This window comes from Neodiprion pinetum, chromosome 6 (genome assembly GCF_021155775.2).
Source record: "Neodiprion pinetum isolate iyNeoPine1 chromosome 6, iyNeoPine1.2, whole genome shotgun sequence".
NCBI lineage: Eukaryota > Metazoa > Arthropoda > Insecta > Hymenoptera > Diprionidae > Neodiprion > Neodiprion pinetum.
In genome coordinates this window covers 29,768,062-29,788,612 of record NC_060237.1, presented here as the reverse complement: position 1 = coordinate 29,788,612, position 20,551 = coordinate 29,768,062, and the positions used below count along the sequence as shown (strand labels likewise).

General features: G+C 36.4%; 1 protein-coding gene across 2 annotated transcripts in view; it reads left to right on the top strand.

The window, feature by feature from the left end:
* LOC124221236 (uncharacterized) overlaps window positions 1-20,551 on the top strand; it is a 94,801-nt gene that overhangs the window by 1,340 nt on the left and 72,910 nt on the right. The window contains exons 1-2 of one of the 2 annotated variants that reach the window (XM_046631007.2): window positions 13,538-13,594; window positions 19,115-19,366. In XM_046631007.2, the coding sequence (XP_046486963.1) occupies window positions 13,574-13,594; window positions 19,115-19,366 (273 nt within the window). In that variant the 5' untranslated portion in view covers window positions 13,538-13,573. Of the gene's footprint in view, window positions 1-13,537; window positions 13,595-19,114; window positions 19,367-20,551 lie in introns of those variants that run through there. The other variant, XM_046631008.2, reaches the window with a different exon arrangement.

Genomic DNA, 20,551 nt, shown 5'->3' with positions numbered 1-20,551 from the left:
GATTATTTATCATGTTGAAGTTAGCAACGTTGTCGTAACGATTCAAGCTGAGAAAAAACCGTTATTTCGCTGTTTTGGAATTGTTTGAAATTCGGTAAACCGCAATAAAAGGAAATATACTCGTATCGTGCATATCCGGTAACTTACAAAATCATTGTAAAAATAAGAAAATAGTAATTTCTTATCTCAACGTTTCGTTCCGATAACGTTAATTGCTTCAACCTCGTAATTATTTGTCTTTGTAACTGCATGTTATACTTTACCGTTTAATACGAAGAAGAAAAACAAACAATTCACGAATTCGATTAGTTATTGGTCGCTTGTTCACCGACAACTACGGATAGAGAGGTAGTGAAAGTCGAGCACTGATTAATAAATTACCAAATGGCTGCAAGCAGTCGACCGATAATAGTATAATTGCTTTGACAATTTCTCACGGATGAACGGAGCAGCGTCGGCTGTATTACTGCGCGGTTATACTTTAACGTCGAAGTAAAGGAAGTACGTATAATTTACCTAAAATGTATTACCGTAGGAATTCACACGTAAATGCAAATTTGCATTATGTTGTATGCCTCGTTGTGCCTTTTTTATACACATGCATCCATGTGGGCACCTATGCATGCATGTATAATAAGAGAATCGTCGAGCAAGACATCTGGCGTTCATATACCATTGTGTGTATGTACCTACCTCCTCAACGAACCAACGAACGAACGACGATATTATTATACAAACTGGTTACCTCTCCGCTGATATCTCTCCCCCTCCTCCTCCTCCTCCTCTCTCTCCCTCTCTCTCTCTCTTCCCCGGCCGTTCCGTTCCCTCTTCTTCTCACTCTCTCTCACTCTCTCTCTCTCTCTTTTTCTCTCGCTCGCTCCTCTCTCGGATCGTCGGGTATTTATAGCAGTGCCTTAACCCGATTTAAACATTGCCTTCATTCGTTTAGTTTTAAACTAGCCGCGCGCGGTTTCAAACCCATCCTTCTTCGAATTATCCACTCGCTGACACTTATTGTCTCATTTTTGTACCGACTTGGCAATAATTTCATTCCAGGGATATCGTACGTTGTTATTGATATTATTATTATTATTGCTGCTGTCATTATTCGTGATTGTTATTATTGTTATTTTCATTTATTCCTACCAAATGAAAATATTACCGAGAATTCACGTACGCGTTGTACATCGAGAAAAGCATGTATAAAAACTTTCCTCGTTTATAATTACAATTTACTGCAGCGACGTGAAAAATATCCGTTATGTTTTTCATATTATTACAGGTATATATAATATAATCGATCGCTGTTTCCAACGGTTCATCTAAAGTAAACAGGCCATTATAATTTCCTTTTCCTTTTACCTTAATTCTTTTTTCTCCCTCTCTTTCCGACCCTTTCTTCTTGTATATTCGTACCGTAGAAATCGGTCATAATTATACGCGTTTGCATACACACGGTGCTTGCACGAACATTAACACGTTGAATTATACGTATGACTCGACGCATGCGTGTGTGTATGTACGCAAACTATATATGTATATACAGGGTGTCCCTAAATTGAGGGACACGGACCAGCCAGCGTGATACCTGACTGAAATGCAACCGAGAATTTCTTTACCGGAAGCTCGTCCGACGCATAGTTTTTGAATTATAAGCGATAGTGTTAGGCCAATCAGAGTGCACCATTTCATCTGGATTTGCCGCCACGGAAATTGCTGTTTTGTTCGTCTGGGTGAATTATTATTATTCGGTTACAAATTAAATATCGGCACCTCCCCTCTCTCGCTGTTGTACCCCTTCTCGAGCGCTGACCTCGGTATTGTTGCCGCGGCACACGCTGCCGGCCGCACACTCGTGTGTGTGAAACATAAGCGAATGCCCAGCTACACAATACTACGAAACACATCTACGAGTGAAAATAAAAATAAATCTCGAAATAAATCAGCGGATTCAAGATTTAATGTTATAAAACACTTCCAATCATCGATGTATGCATAAAACTAGAGATTTTAGATGATTGATATGCCGTTAGGGTTCATAATTAGTCATTCAATCAATCTGAATTATGCTTTCCGAACATTTTTTGTGTCTTTGCAACATAACTTTTCCACTAGTTTGAAATTCATCATTGACATCCGATTTTTCAATAATGCGAGGGAACAACAACTCGCTGAATTGACGTGTCAATAGGTTTGTAAATCACTCACGATTCACCTGAGTTAACACAAAAAAACTGAATAAATGAGAATTCACTGAATCACTAAAAATGATAACTGAAATCATGAGAATTATTTAAGATATAACTGAATTAGGAAGAGTTGTAATAAGTCAAGTTACTTCGAATTACTTTAGATTCGTGCCAAATTTTATGTTTAGAGAGAAAAATAATTAAATTCAGATAAAAAAGTAATTTTAAATCAAGAAGAAGAAAATTCCCAAATACCTGAATTCAAATGAAGCAATTTCAATTTAATAAATCTATCTGAATTTGAGGAAAAATAATTATTATTATTTGGAATAGAAAAATGAAGTCGAATTACATGAATAAATTCAATTAATTCAACTCAAAAAAATATGGTGTCATTCAAATTCCCAGTTATTTCCTCGTCGATTCATTGTGGGTCTGGAACCGCTTGTTTACTCATACGAACGATGCAATACAGTATCGGTGTATGTGATTTAAGTATCAATTACTCAAAATTTGTCAAACTTAAAAATATTTTGAATAAGACTATGAATTATCCAAATATCTCTTCTGATATTAAGACTACACGCAGAAATTTACCAAATTGATTAATTTTTACCAATTTAATCGAGCCGTGTCCGATTACTTTGTTGAAATCGATTAATCGATACATCGATTATTCTCAGATAAGTGTCCATCACTAGCATTGATCTCAACAATTTCAACGTTACTTGCCACTCCAGACCCACATTGAATCGACGAGGAAATAACTAGGAATTTGAATGACACCATATTTTTTTGAGTTGAATTGATTGAATTTATTCATGTAATTCGACTTCATTTTTCTATTCCAAATAATAATAATTATTTTTTCCTCAAATTCAGATAGATTTATTAAATTGAAATTGCTTCATTTGAATTCAGGTATTTGGGAATTTTCTTCTTCTTGATTTGAAATTACTTTTTTATTTGAATTTGATTATTTTTCTCTCTAAACATAAAATTTCGGGACGAATCTAAAGGTATTCAAAGTAACTTGACTTATTACAACTCTTCCTAATTCAGTTATATCTCAAATAATTCTCCAGATTTCAGTTATCATTTTTAGTGATTCAGTGAATTCTCATTTATTCAGTTTTTTTGTGTTAACTCAGGTGAATCGTGAGTGATTTACAAACCTATTGACACGTCAATTCAGCGAGTTGTTGTTCCCTCGCATTATTGAAAAATCGGATGTCAATGATGAATTTCAAACTAGTGGAAAAGTTATGTTGCAAAGACACAAAAAATGTTCGGAAAGCATAATTCAGATTGATTGAATGACTAATTATGAACCCTAACGGCATATCAATCATCTAAAATCTCTAGTTTTATGCATACATCGATGATTGGAAGTGTTTTATAACATTAAATCTTAAATCCGCTGATTTATTTGGAGATTTATTTTTATTTTCACTCGTAGATGTGTGTTTCGTAGTATTGTGTAACTGGGCATTCGCTTATTTTCACACACACGAGTGTGCGTCCGTGGGTGTGCGGCCGGCAGCGTGTGCCGCGGCAACAATACCGAGGTCAGCGCTCGAGAAGGGGTACAACAGCGAGTGAGGAGAGGTGCCGATATTTACTTTGTAACCGAATAATAATAATTCACCCAGCGAACAAAACAGCAATTTCCGTGGCGGCAAATCCAGATGAAATGGTGCACTCTGATTGGCCTAACGCTATCGCTTATAATTCAAAAACTATGCGTCGGACGAGCTTCCGGTAAAGAAATTCTCGGTTGCATTTCAGTCAGGTATCACGCTGGCTGGTCCGTGTCCCTCAATTTAGGGACACCCTGTATACAAATGCTAATAATAATGAAGCAGTAAACGAAAGTACCCAGCATTGGCGAGGATTAGTGAGGATAATGTAGTTACTCACTACTCATTATTTTTACGTTACCTAAAGGCGAGCGAGGAGCGTACCCTTGTACCATTGTCGAATATAATTCGGCCGACCCGATGGCGGAGTTCTTTGGTATTTGAAGAACGATTATAAATATACCGGAATTGAATAATGTGACTAAAGCGAGCCTCGAGTAGAAGAAGAGAAGGAATGCTGCTGTATTATTTTGTATACATTTTCCAAGAAATATATACATATGTATGTGTGTATACACACACACATGGTTATCTATACACACTTTCATCCTCAGCCACAAGAACAAATTTTCCGTTTTGTATATAACTCGATGTATATCTTGTCTACGCATATCTCCGCGTCGAACTAAAATTTTGATAGATAAAATTAGTCGGGAGAGTTTAATAATATGTGTACAACTACGTATGTATATAAGGCGTGTAAATACGTGCACGGTACAGTAGACTCGGGAAGTTAATGCCTGACCGCGATTCGGATGAAAGTTATGAAACAGAATTTCTTAAAAGCGAAATTGCTGCTGCTGCTGCTGCTGCTGCTTGGAATTATCACGCTCACAGCATTTTCCCCTTTCCCTTCTATGAATAAATCCGCCTTATAATTTATTCCGTGCATTACATACGTATATGTATGGATGTGTGTATGTATAACTAAACAATATAGGTTTGCACAACGATGATCGAAATGGAACACAGAAACGCGCGAGGATGTAAAAATTAGTGAAGAAATGTACGAATGGACGATTTTTAAACTCCGATATTTGATAATAAATCTCTGTTCTTATCCGTACCCCGGTCAACATAGGTATCGTGTACATACATGACGAAACAATAATTCCCGTTATTCGTTCGTTGTCGAGACTCGCACTCCGTTATTAAACAGAAACCTGCTATTGGTTAAATATTGATTTGTTCTTGTCGTTACGCGTGCGGTGCATTCGCGTATTAATCAATTACTATGCATAGAGAACACGCGGATATTAATAACAGCTACCGCAACCTGTTCCCATCCAAAATCCCCCTCGCATGTGTTATTTAATCGTTATCAAAATACGACACACCGACCTCCGCGAGTACCTGTGTAGTAAGGTGTATACACACACACGTGTGTGCGTGTAACAATATGCATTACTTTCAATATATTTCACGAGCGCAACGGCAGCGCGCATATAAACATCAGTATTCATGAAACGAAACCACCGTCGATGATGATAAATCCAATCAATCCGATCGTTAAGGTATAATTAATGCATACAGGCATACGTAAAGTAAAATTTGCGTATGTTGTATAGATGGTACTTAGAGATATTTATTTATCGCTTCGAGCAGCTTTGCTGAATGACTGACTGACTGACTGACTGACTTACTTACTCACTCACTTAATGATTTACCGATTTACTCACTGATACGCCGGCATTTAAATTATATACACCGGCGGCGTCTAGGATAAGTGCCGACGTTTGACGACGAGGGCTACGAGAAGAAAGGGGAAGGGAGGGAGGGAGGAAGAAGGGAGAGAGGGAGAGAGGTAGAGATGGTTCGGACATTCTGCGGTGGTGGTGGTGGCTGGAATGGCTTTAGAAACTCTCATTGTCAGCTGAGCGTTTGGCTGCTGCCAACCGGTGGTTCGCTCTTTAAGTTCTATGAATCGAAAAAAGGAAAGAAGATGAAAATAGGTAAATGAAGAATAAAAAAAGAATCGTCGTCGACGTTGTCGCGCGGATAATAGCGTGGAGCGACGGAGAGGAATGAGATAGGATTTTGGGGGGGGGGGGGTTCATTTTGCGGAGCCGCTTAAATGAGGGCGCATTTATTATACGCTATATTTGTCGGATTATTGTAATATATTTGGATAATTGATCGTAACATGAAAGAAGATTGAATGAAGAAAAAAAAAAAAACAAACAAGGATTATTAAAGTGAAAAATGAAATAAATATTATCCAGCTGTCTTTGACGAGAAGAAAAAATATAAAAATTCGACCCTCGAATCCTTATTTTCATACGAATAATTCTTATTCGACATTGTTCTGTGTTGTGCTGCAATTTATGCGTATAAATAGTTTGAATACCGAAACGACGTTTAATTGCGCAAACGGCTTGGCGAGGGAATGAAATAAGGGTGGGAGTAAACTTCTCTCTCGAAATTAGCCGATTAATTTAATCCACAGTAAGGGTAGCGGGGTTACCTTATATATACATATATGTATATACCCCGTAAATGAGACTGGAGGCGGGGGATGAAAATTACCGGTTGGTAATATAAGAGAAGGAGAGAGAGAGAGAGCCAGAGAAGAAGAGAATGAGAAAATCGCGCTAAAACTCCTGCAGTCAATAAACAGCCCACTCGATGATTATGCATGTTCAGATATAATGCAATGCACGCAACAGCTGTACACTTATATATATATATATATATGTATATATTCACGTTCAGTCATTTACTTATCTCTCCTTGTTGCTATTATTCTACTATGGAGTAAAAACATGCATATATGTATTCTCTTTCGAAATGCGCGAGTGCGTATAAAAAGATTTGCTTACTGTTATACTTGTCCATTGTGTATATATGTCTGTATATATACCCATATATATATAATATCGAAGTCCTTGAATACCTTTTGACCTTAAACAACTTTTGAAAGAGTAGATTTATCATAAAATGATAAGAGACTTTTTTTTTAGAGCGTTCAATTCCCTAAAAAGATATATTCTGGTTATATCAGTACCCTAATGCTTTGACGAGTTATAAAATTGCAAAGTAAAAAAAGAAAACACACACACACACAGCCGATTCCTCACGTCATTTAAATGGGAAATAAATATTGCGACGAGGCACCTCTAAATCTTGGTACTAAAATCTGAAACCTGGACAGCATTTTTTTCCCGTCATTTCAAACAATATTTTCGACTTGAATTTTGAAAAAAAAAATGTCCGACATTTTGGATACTGTCAAACATACAACATATATATGTATATATTTATTATGTTCATCTTATGCACATAATGTATAAAGTATGTTTATTTAAGCGCGTCTATCTACTTATCATTCATGCAAGGTCGTAAAACGCGCGCGTGCGCTCTGCCGGACAAATACCGAACTAACACAATGCAAAACGAACTTACATGTGCATGCACATACATATATGTATATACACATATCAATCCATTTTATGTACCAATTACGCCGTCAATCCCAGCAGTGTAAACCCTTTTCAAAAAGTTTCATCCTCTTTCGTTCTCCTCTTGTGTTGTGCGAATGTGTATGCAAATGTGTGCATATGTGTAATAACATCTGTATACATATGCATATATTATATTTATTTTTGCAACGTCATAGAACGTTACAATATATGTATATATATACTACAATAGGTTTTCCTAGCAGTATGTATATATATGTGTATGTATACACATATTAGGTAGCTTATTATTATACACACTGTATAGGTACAGCCTTCATAAATTTAGATTAACCTGGGGGGATCAAATGTCGCTTGAAAAACTCGCTTCTTCGTTTTAATTATTTATATTTTTATTTAACTCCATTCTCCTTGCAGCTTTATCCTAATACCATTTCCTTATTTATTTCTTCAAGCTTCTCATACAACAAAATTCTTCTTGCGCGTGCCTCTGTTTCCTTTTTCCTTACAACGTGTCTTATTTTCGAATTACTTCAACCCGAATGAAATGAATAATCGCGATAATATTTTCACGTTGTTGTTGTTGTTGTTGTTGTTGTTGTTGTTGTTGTTGTTGTTGTTGTTGTTGTTGTTGTTGTTGTTGTTGTTGTTGTTGTTGTTGTTGTTGTTGTTGTTGTTGTTGTTGTTGTTGTTGTTGTTGTTGTTGTTGTTGTTGTTGTTGTTGTTGTTGTTGTTACTGGTGTTGTTATTCTGGATTTTTTCTTTATTAAAATAATATCTGTAACTTGAAATTTCTGGACAAACTCTTGTCAACATAAACGTAAAATAAATGGTAATGTCGTTAGAAGAAGAAGATAAAAAAATCGTAGCGTTATATTATCTCGAATTTAAAGAAAGCTACAAAGAAAAAGAAAAACACGTAGGAAAAAAGAAAAAAAAAAAACATATCGACGACGGTTCAGAACTCGGCTCGCATGTTTCAGCCACCTAAACAGCGTGCAACGCGTTCTGTTGCTGCTGCTGCTTCTCTTAATACACACACGCACACACACACATGCATATACGTGTTACATCTCCGTATATGTATTTACATCGGCATGTAGAAACGCGCACTCACACACACACACACACACACACCTCAGGCATACCTATAATATACGTGTGTATGTATATTTGTATATAAAATGGGATAGAACAACTTGAAACGCGAGGACGGAGATACAGAGATGCGCGTTCTCTCCCTCCTCGTGTGAGGGATAAAGATAAGAGAAAGAAATCCAATATCCTCTCTTCGGAGAGACAGAGAGAGAGAGAGAGGGTGAGGGAGGGAGATTTAACTCTCGTCAAAGGTGGAAAAGGAGAGGAGGAAAGCGTTCTTCTTTTTTTTTTTTTCTTCTTCTTCCCCTTTATCTTCTTCTTCGACTCTGCAGGAGAGGAGCAAAATGAAGGAGAGAGAAAGAGAGAGAGAGAGAGAGAGAGAGAAAGAGAGAGAGAGAGAGAGAGAGAGAGAGAGAGAGAGAGGAAAAGATGGAATCTGAACGTATGCTAAATTCATGTTCCCCCGGCAAGTTCGCCGCTGCCGCTGCTGACGAATATACCTCTCGTGCCTGTGCGGATGCGTGTGTTTGTAAACTTAAACACGCGTGTGCGTAATCCATAAAAACACGCGCGTCGAGATTTATCTTGTAATCGTCTGTGATATTATTATATTATTTTTTTTTTTTATTTCCGTCTAATATTTCTCTTTCTTCGTTTCTCCTATTAGACTCGATATAACGGGTCACGTGATTGGTATTGATTATCGTATTACACCCACTGATACGTATTATATCTATCGCTTTATACACACGTGTGAATTTTAGTCAGCATATCGTGTCACACACGCATCGGCGGCGGCAGCTCGTCGTTAATTTTCAATTTTCTTTCCTTTCTTCCTCCTCTTATATCCGGCTCTTCGTCGTTCCTCTTCATACAAAGCGCGTATCCTTATCTCCTTCTTCTTATTTTTCGTTCTTCTTTACCATTTTTAGAGTTTAGTAGCGCCGCCGCTCCAACCGAGGAAACTACGCGCGGATGAGGTATACAAAAGCAATTTCTGACTTTGCCTTAGTTGCCAAGCGGAGGGGGTAGAGTGAAAGAGAGAAAAGGAAAGAAGAATAAATAGACGCCGAGTTTATTGGAACCGTCGTGGCACGGGGCTGATGGAGAAATGTAGTATATACCTGTAGGGGCGGATCCGACGGCGGTGCGGGAAGAGGAGAAAAAAGTTCATTCAATCGTTATTATGCGTACACCTACGTCTCTCTGTGTGCGCGTTTGTATGTATATACGTGTATACACGTTTATTGAATGCCGTAGAGAAATGATGAAATTTTCTCGTCTTCTTTTGCCGTTTCTTTTTTCTTTTTTTCTTTTTTTTTTTCTTCCTCCAGAGATTTCACACATCCTCCCTGATTTTCCTGTTATTATTTAATGTATAAATTAATCAAATACATATGATGCGTATAATATTGTGTTGCGAGGAAAAATTTGATAGTTTGTATGCAATGTTATATCCTTGGAAAGAAAAAAAAAAAAATTAAACGAAATGCACGTCGTTGATACGCGTTTCTGTCGTAATCTTAAAATATATATACATATATATCGAACTGCACAAATTGCAAATAATAATTTATATCATTGCAATAAACAATTATTCTCCATTTGGCTTTTTAACACCGTCCGTTTAGAACGCCGATAATAAAATTCGTTTTCGCGGTATGTCATAATAATAATAATAATAATGTGGGAGAAATACTGTACAGACAGTTATGAAAGTCGTGTTTTATAAAATGGTACGGATAAAATACGTGTATACATAGAGTAATTATAATAATGATAGATACTGCAATCTGGCGGTGCTGAGCAGCCGATGTTTACAAGAGATTTTACTGACCTATTTACAATATATTTTATCAGGGTTTTTTTTTTCTGCCATTCTAAATTTATCGTCATTAATATGCTTAGATTTTTTTTCTTCTCTCTTCATCCTCACTCTTATTTACGATTTGCCATTACGCGTATGTTGATCGTGGAGACTAATTTTTTTTTTTTTTTTTTTTCCCTTCACCATTTTAGATAATCTCGGAAGAATTTTAAAACCTAGCGTGCACATTTTTTCCTTGTGTTATTATCGCGTAACGATTAGATTCTCCGCAAATATCAAAGAAGATAAGATCGTTTTACTTTTGTCCTTCGTCTTTCTTCCCATCGATAAATATTCCTCTTACATTTTTATTCAAATTCGAATCACTCGGTGTCTCTTTTTATTTCATTCCTTCTTTCTTTCGGTTATTCTTGTTTTTTTTCTTTTCTGCGTCTTTCGCGGCAGAATTTATTCCGAGAATCAGAGTCTGCAATTTACCGTCTCCTCTTGGCAGAGCTTGGATACAAATGTATAATTATAATATCGCGTCAGCAACGCCTCCCATCTTCCTCTAATGTAATACATGTAACAAGAATAATGATGATAATAATAATAATAATAATAGTAATAAACTGATTCTGATCATTCAAACAAATTTCACTGAAAATTTGCTCAATATTCGTCTCACGATTTGTAGAATTGAAAATCAATTCTCGCAACTTTCTCATATTTATATACGCATATCACATTTCTTCATCGTTCAACTTTTTTTTTTTTTTCTTCTCTTGATAAATGTTTCACCGTTGTCTTATCGGTACATCTTTCATTGTAATATTATCACACAAATTACGTCTATTATTTTCTCATCACACTCGTTTTGAATAATTATATATATATATATACAATTTGCACACGGCATATATAAAGTACGTAAATACATACGTGTATAATAAGTAGCATTAAAATCTTGGGCCAGTATCGATCGATCCTTGCTAAAGATTTACTGTTTCTTTGTTCGTCGATCGCACAAATCATCGATGATGCGGATGTGTTGTATATACCAACTATATTCTTATAGTATTATAGGTACATTATACAAGTGTGCGGATTGACATGATCGTATGTGCGTATATTGTTAATTGTCATATTATACTTGTGCCCCGCTGCAGCTGCATAGAATTATTATTGCGAACTGACGACTGTAGCAGAGCAGGTATAAAAGTAATTCGCGCATCTGCAGCTGCGGCATAATTGTTGTTATTGTTTCGTTAATATTCTTCTTCACATAAACCTACATACGTATGGACAAACCGTGCGCCCGTTGCGTACTCATACGTATCAGGTAAACAAATATACGAGTAAATGTACGCTTGTAAAATCGCTTAATATCTTATATATATATATATATATATTCATGTATGTATCGCGAAAGATCGGCGCAGGTTGGAAATATAGACGGATGGGTGTATAAGCGTGCGCAAGTGTGTGTATAAAATTGATACGGGTGAATAAATGGACGAGGGCGCTTGTAAGAAAAGAGCGCGCAATGAATCGCTCGTTTCGCCAATTTATACATACGTCAATTTATACGTCATTACACCTTGGCAATACGTGTATTATATATAATACATAAATTTTTACTATAGCGTGTTATACGCAGCATGGAAAAGCAGGAGATTCGTACCTATGCTATGTTGAATATACGTTGGTAAGGCATCTCTCTCTCTCTCTCTCTCTCTCTCTCTCTCTCTCTCTCTCTCTCTCTCTCTCTCTTCTTCACTTGATCCATCTCGGTTATAGGTACAGACACGGATATATAATATATAACACCGTAGAACGGGGCTGCTCCTCCTAATTGGAATCGTGATTTAATTACTATTTTCATTTCTCAAACTTGTGTGTTGACTTCCTCTCTCCTTATAATTGCACCGGCAACCAAGCCGAAGCTGAATTCTCCCCCTCCGTATTCATTCATTCCCACGATCGATGGCGAGAGAGAAAAAAATAAGAGATAAAAAAAAAAAATAACAATTCTCTGTTGATTGTTTTACGTCGTTGCTGTTGTTGTTTTTCTCTACCACCATTGGTTTCCCTCTTTTACCTATTTTTTTTTACTCGTCATGCAGTGCGGCGCATGTAATTATTATTTTTTTCTTCCTCTTTTTTTGTGTCATCATTACACATTTGTAGAAAAAAAATGTATCATTTGATCTTCATCTATCATTATCATCATCACTCTCTCTCTTTCGACTATACATATATACGTACGTATATATATATATATATATATGTATACGTATGATAGATATTCATTATATATAGATATACGTATATATGTATATGGGTATATGTTGGTATACATGTTATACCGTATTTATCACTGACTGTTATTAGTCGAAAGAGAGAGAGAATAATTGTTATATTTGCGATTCTGCTGAAAAAAGCGCGATGTGATTTATATACGCGTCACGATCGATCTTGAATTCGTTTTCATCCTTTATGTTCCGCATACGTATTATTATACACGCGCGCACGCATATACATGTGTGTGTGTGTGTCTATATTTATATAATACGTAGGATAGGTATTGTACGTGTATATATTCACGTATGATACACGTATATTGCAGAAATTTCATATGCGCGTCGCGAGGACTTGTGAAATATACGCACATTGTGCATACAATATATATACGTATGAAGGGAGGTCAAGTTATTGTTGTTACGTGCGTATTCGTATAATATAATAATAGGTATACACACGTAATATAATATTATTAACAGTATTAATAATAATAATGATAACAATGTTGATAATAGTAATAGTAATAATAATACAATGACGACAACGATGATTTTATGCCGCTGACGAATCAACCGTGTAAATCTATGCACAAGTCGTATGCATAAGAGTCAGCGTATACCTGCGTATTATTATTATTATTGTTGTTGTTGTTGTTGTTGTTTTTATTGTTATTATTTTTATCAACGTTATTAACGTTATTATTACAGGCATATCTCTTCGTTTCTACCCGAGTCAAATGAATCTCCCCACCTAACGACAGATCATGCTAAATGTATGCGTACGCATATTATTGTAATACGTCTTTGCACGCACTCGACTGTCTTGTGTGCGACGTCTACACGCATAGATGCGTAGAGACGTGTGCAAGGATCATGCGCGCGGCGACTTCCCCTCGATACCCTCCCTCCCGCCATCTCTCTCGATCCACCCCCACTCTTACCGTCAATCCCGAACCTCTCTGAGATCGCTAGCGTAACTCTGCGAGAGAGATATAAAATGCGCGCGAAGCTAACGAAACGCCGTGTGGTTGGCTGGTGCTCGTGCAGCGCACGTGTGCAACGACGAGGATGAGAGAGAGAGAGAGAGAGAGAGAGAACGGTGACTAGCGCAATATGAATGCATCTATCGTGTGCACATGTACGTATGTAGGTATAATGTCTCTACGATGCGCGCACACGCGGACACTCGTTCGTAATTTATCTATCTTCTTTGTCTGACTCACGTGACGATGCTGCGCGTAGCCGTGTGCTCGTTTAAACCTAACCTAATCTATAACTTGAAGTTGCCGTATGTCGCGTACGTTACGTACGTAATGTAAAAATTGCATACGTTGTACGTGCATGGGTAAAAGGTGTTGAAGATAAAGATGAAACGGAGGAATCACACAGAGACTGATTGTCGGAGAAACGAAGGTGAAGTATCGTGTGTGTGTGTGTGTGTGTGTGTGTTTGTTTGCGTGGTATTGGAAAGTGTGAAGTGAGAAGGAAATTTGACAAACTCGCGTGTTATTATTACACTTGTATATACGTATTGTACGCGTACGGTATGTTTTAGTGTTTGTGTTGTATAGTCGTACATAGGACAACGGATTATAGGATTACTCGTGCAACAGGGCCGCACAATAAGGCAGATAAGGAGGGCAAAGTTGTTGGTTCGCCGTGAACTATATCGATTATAAAGATAATGACGATGATAACAATGACAACAACAGCGACAATGTCAATGAGTAATGAATCTTGAACTTCTCAACAAATATTTGTTTGTATTTTATATCTACATATGCATACGTGTTCGTTTTCCTCATTCTTCCATACACTGCGTATTTATGTAACTCTCCTATTCTTCCTACACACGCTCAATCGACGCAGCGGCGTACGGTACGATAATTTCTAAACTTCTCTCGACATTTTTAGACCTCCTATGCGATACGTTACATTTATATATAATACCGGTGTAATTGCGTGATTGTTCGGACGTTATCAATTTTTTTTTTTTTTTTTCAAATTTTCTTTTCCTTTCGAATGTTTCGTACATATTGATAACGTAAAATTTAACTTATCCGCCGACGTTTATAATCATTTTTGTACCTGTTGTATACAGCATTCGCGTGTATACGTGCCTGTCTGTTTACTCTGGCATATGCATAACACACCGAGTCGGCGTGTTGTTCGTTTTTTCTACTGCTCGTTCAACTTGTCTTATATACGGCTGCCGCTGTTGCTGGTCTGCCGTTCTGCTGGCAGGCTTGCTTGCTTGCTGGCTGAATGGGGGAAATTAGATAAATGACGATTACGCTTTTGAACGATCTATATTATTATCATTATATCTACACCCTATGCATATAGGTACAGTGCAGCTAACATCAGGGTTAAATAAAGAATAACCGAATACTTATTATTCTACAATTACTAATTTATCTTTGTCGTACCCACACATGCACAACCCGACATGTAATATTATCCCTATACAAGATACAATTCCTCTTTTTCTTACATACTGTTTGTTTGTTTGTTTTCTTTTCATTTATTTTTATATTTTATTTTCTTCCTCGATCGTGTACTCGCTTTACGTTGATACGTATCTCGTTGTTGTTGTTGTTATTATTACTGTCATCATTGTCATTATTATAATTATTATTTCGTGAAGTATATTATGTGTTACATATGGAAATAGAATCGTATACTCGTATTGTACAGATTAAACGATTAGGTGTGTGTGTGTGTGTGTAAATTATAAAATACGTCTATGTGGGTTAGATTCGACACAGTGAAAAGAGCGTGGTTCCACGACATTGCGCATGAACACAAAACACAACGAAGTAGGTAGAAAACGTTGAGTCGGCGGCGAGGGAGGAGGAGGGAGAACTAAAAGCAGTCGCGGAGAGACTCAGGTGGGGAGGGGGGAAGGTAAAATGAAGATTGACGCCATAAATGCTAATGTCGGCGGTATGTGTTCGGGGGAATATTATCTACATACATATATTTATACGCGGACGGGTGCGCGTGTCTTTGTTTTTTAATTTTTTCAAATTTTCTTTTTCTCCTTATTTTCCCTCCATCGTCGCACTTCTTTGCGCTGACTGTACACCCACTCTTCAAGACATTGGAAATAGTTATGACAGTGGTTCTCATTTGATTATGTTTCTCGTCGACCATGCAGTTATTTCAGCGGTTCGCATCTAACAATCGGTATACTTACAATTATTCAATTATACAATTCCGGCTCAAGTTTTCCTCTATTGTTTTTGTAATTTTTTACCGTTATCGACGCTGCTACTTGACTTTGAATTCTACAATTATAATCTTTATACGTACGATACTATGACCCATCTGTCGGTATAAATGATAATGATTTAATGTATTGGAAAAATTGTGACGATGAGGAATGTGATATTAGATACGTTATAGTAACCTTGAAAACAGTGAGAATAATAAGACAAAAAAACCAAATGCAAAGAATGGGAGAAAAAAACAATTTGTTGAATTTCAAATCGTGCCCGAGGCCTGAATATGGCGCGAATATTAGCAAAAGAAGAAGAAGTGGCAAAATCGTTGCAAAGCATGGATGGATCGAGTCGAGCGGGGTCGGAAGAGGTGAAGGGGCGCGAGGGGGGGGATATGATGTACAGTCGGGTTAGAAAACGAGGTCAAAGAATGATGTTATTATACGAATATCTATAGATTATTGTACGTCATATACCTCTAGTCTTGCGCCGAATAGATATATTTAAATAATTATCTTCAAACTCGTACAAAATACAATGAACAAATTTCGAATGTGAAATTTACTGCCAATAATTGATACGATTGTTCAGTTAATTAATTGAACATTTTTCTAAACGTGGTTTGAATATTTTTACCTTCCTTTGGTTTTTCTTGATTTTTTTTTTTTATATTTCTCAACGTTCACCTGACGCGTAAATACATGATACTGCAACATGTATATCTATATTACGTGTACATCGTACATAAGATATGAAAAAAAAAGTGGAAATGAAAATTTCTCCAGCAATAAATGGCGAGAATCACACCATCAGTGGTCTAAAAACCCGAGTTTTTCTCACACGTTCGTTATACGTGCATACGTATAATTATAATTGATTATTTATAAATAGCGCAGTGTCATAAAAGTTGTTACAAGTGTGCGTATTGCATGCGATGTATGTACGATAACAACGGACTCTTAATCACTTTACAGCGTACGTACGTAGAAAATATAATTTCCGGCATTGAAATTGGCATTGCAATTAAAATACATGCAATTACTCTTTCTCGACGCTTTTGCAGTTGATAAATATCTCGAATTTAATTTCCGTTAGGATATATTTTGTATTATACGTGTAAAAATTGTTGCTGTTGTTGTGGTTATCATCATCATCATCATCATCATCATCATTGTTATTGTTATTTTCATTGCGATCGTTTGTTTTAAGAAAAGGAAAAAACAAAGAACAAACTAACACGGGCATGGATTATAAAGATTTGAGTATTGTTTCACCATTTTCGTTTATTCAAACACCAATTATTCTCTCTTTCTATCTCATTATATCTTCCATCGAGGAGTTTTCTATGCAGATAAGCCTTGTTTTAAGTAAGCATTCGTGCATGTAAGAGCCACTTAAAAATCAATGCACACACACACACACACACACACGCACATACTTACTTAAAATCCCGCGCGTCGTGTAAGCAAACGGCCGAGAACTCGAATGCACGGGGCTTCAAGATAGCCGAGGAGTCGAGAGGAACGGAGAGGAGAGGAGAGGAGAGGAGAGGATAGGAGAGGAGAGGAGAGGATAGGAGAGGAGCCATGCCAGCAGCAGCAGCAACGCCACCACCTTAGAACCGGTATTCAATTGTCACTCCCTCATTTCATTTTCATCTACACACATGCCTGTTACATCCTTACATCCGAGTACATTATATATTATACATATACACGTGTAACAACAACAGCAACAACAACAACAAAAATAATAATGGACGTATCATGTACACATGGTGACAGTCGATCAATCTGCTGCACGTTTCTCAGGAATTTCTTCCCATTATTTGCGATTATCTTTGTTACCATTACTGTCATTATTATTAATAGTTAAATTATTATTATATTACGTATGACGGTCGCGTTCGATTGCAAATGTTTACGCAGATATTTATTTGCGATATTTCGAGGAGTCTCGCTGATTCAATTTTTACCCCCACTCCCACTTCATTTTACATACATGTACGTTGTCCCGGCGTTATTTTTTTAAATTTATTTTTGTTTCGCGTTACTCTTAGTTTTCCTTTTCTCACTTCAATTTCGTTCTTATTTCTCATCGCCCGGTATTGTGTTGTTTTTGTGGTTTACGGCGGTGCGCAATTTGCCACAGTATATATAATATTATAATATACTATATATTATATTGACGTACTATATATATATATATACACGTGTATGTGTATGTGTATTATTTTCAATCGCTGGTGTACTTTGTCTTGTACAGTGAGGTATATAGTTGGTTGGCGTGGTTCTGACACGATACGATAAACTTTCCTTTTGAGTCACGCTTTGTTTCATCGCAATCGACTGCCTCTCGACGCAAAGCCAATCAATTTTATTATATCGATGCAGTGAACTGGAATTACACGTTTCGGCGTGATATATACAGCACACCTATAATCTTATACAATACGTATATGCGCAGCGCGGTATAACATCGTCGAGTACGCAATGCTTACGCAGGATGAAATACAACATTTTGAGAAAGGAGAAAAAAAAATTGTGTCGATGGATTTTTAATCGATTATATTAACACGATTTTTATATCGTTGTCTTTATTATTACTATTGTTATACTCATGTAGGTGTATATTCTTCTAATCGTTCAATACGCGGGAATATTACCCGCTTGGACAATTTGTCGAAATTTTTCTTCAATCCTTCGATTTACTTCTTATTACATTGTTGTTCGAGGTATTTTTATTAATCAAATAAATACGTATCGCGACACGCTGCGGTTGTTTGTTCGTTTAATTATATTTTATCGGTAAATCAAAACGCTGTGCGATATTTATGTATGTGTTAACAAATATTTTCTTTTATTTCCTTATTTAATTATTTATTCATTCATTCATTTATTATTAGTGATTTTGTCTACGCTTGTTCTTACGTTCGTTTTGTCGTCGTTTACTTGAACGTTTAATTCGAAATTATTTTCTCAATCATTTGCCAACCGTTCTTCTCCGCGCACTCCAATTATGTATAGTATATAGTTAAAAAAAAAAAAAAAAAAAAAAACCAAGAAACCTGGCAACGAGATGATAGCCAACAAAAAGTTTTATTTTCAGATCTCTCTTCTAATTCCGTCGATGCGATCTAACGTTGCCTGCTGTTTGATCAATTATTGTTTTCATTTCTTTTATTATACTTTGACAGATCGTAATTACACGTTTTAAATTTGCGATTAGTCATCGTAATCTGCGTCGGTTGATTGTAAAGAAAAGTTAAAAAGGAAAGAAGAAGAAATAAAATCAACCGTTTCATTTTATTATTGTTATTGTTATTATTATTATTATACCTATATTATATATCCATCTCGATATGAAACGGACTTGTTTGGGATTTAAATTTAAATGTTAATAATTTCCTCTAACAAATGTCAAATTGTTTTCAGCTCCTTGGCGGTGCGTGCTTTAGCCACGGACCTTACACATTCTACAAAGCAGTGAGGATCGGCGACGGTCGTGTGCTTCGTTTGGGAAATTTCTTCCTAACCAAACTTTGGAACGATGCTGACTTGGTTAGCATCGGCGAGCTGCAGCTATTGTGGCTCGATAGTCGGGGTCCTAATCAGCCTCTCGCTTCGCTCAGACTATATTTTCTACCGGAAAATACTCCAGACGGACGCAGAGATACTCACGGAGAGGTGAGTTCGTTGTCCTTCCTTATTTTATTTTATTTTATTTTTTTTTCATTACCAATCTCTTCTCGAAACCTCATTTCCCAAAGAATATCCAATTAATTTTAATACGTATGTAAAATTATCGTGCAACAAGAAAAAGGAGAATAATGAAACGAACAAATTTATGATTTTTCTTTTCAATAAACGTATTAACGTCTACAAGATTGCTTCTTCATAACGATAGATATAAAATAAAATGAATATTATTGCGAAAAAAGTACCTGAGCTTATAGAAAATCTGCACTCGGTTCAACGGACTTTTGAGAGGATTTCAGGGAAGGGGGGATACATATTCCAGAGTGGAGGATATGCATGTAGGTAATATATACACGTATGTACGTACGTGAAGGGTGGCGAGGTGCAGTACATGCATTTATATACCCGTGTGTAATTTATATAGATAGATGGTTAGAGCGACAAAGCGTACGTCGAGGAGTCTTGGTCGATGATCGAAGTTTTTAATCCAATTCGGTGCGGATTGATCGAATGACGCCGAGTTTGATTATCCCGCGTCTTACATGGATGTGTGTGTTTGTTTGGTGTTGGATTTTTATTTTTGCGCTAAATGTACTTACGCATACTACAAAGAAAGGGTGAAAGTTCAAGGAACACTTTTTATTTTTAATAACGTTCATTACAGCGATTGATGAATTTTATTACACGAATCGTGGATATAATATACTTATCTACATATTGTATAATATTTGTTCATTCGGAATTTGGTGACGAAATTCATTTTTTTTTTTTTTTTTTTTCAAGTTTCCTTCAAAAAAAATATTGGGGGGGGGGGGGAAATTATTGGAATTTTCAAAGTTATCTACACAGCATGGTAAAGAAAAATATTTAACGAACAATAAAATGTTGAGAAGATTAAATTCGTCGGAGGTACGTAAAGTTGGAAGATTCGCATTCTCTCTCCGTCCCTGTCAATTTTTTTTTTTTTTTTTTCTTATCCGCAATATTGTAAAATGTTTTCGTCTGCAATGTTCGAAACGATTACTTGGAAAAATCTTTGCAGTTTTTTTTTATTCTTTTCTTCGGGTGAAAGTATTGTACTTTTTCAACAGGTATATTAGATTTGTTTTTCTATTTTCACGGTTTTCGCTCGGTGGAACGAATTTCGGGGTGACTGTTATACGTATAATAATA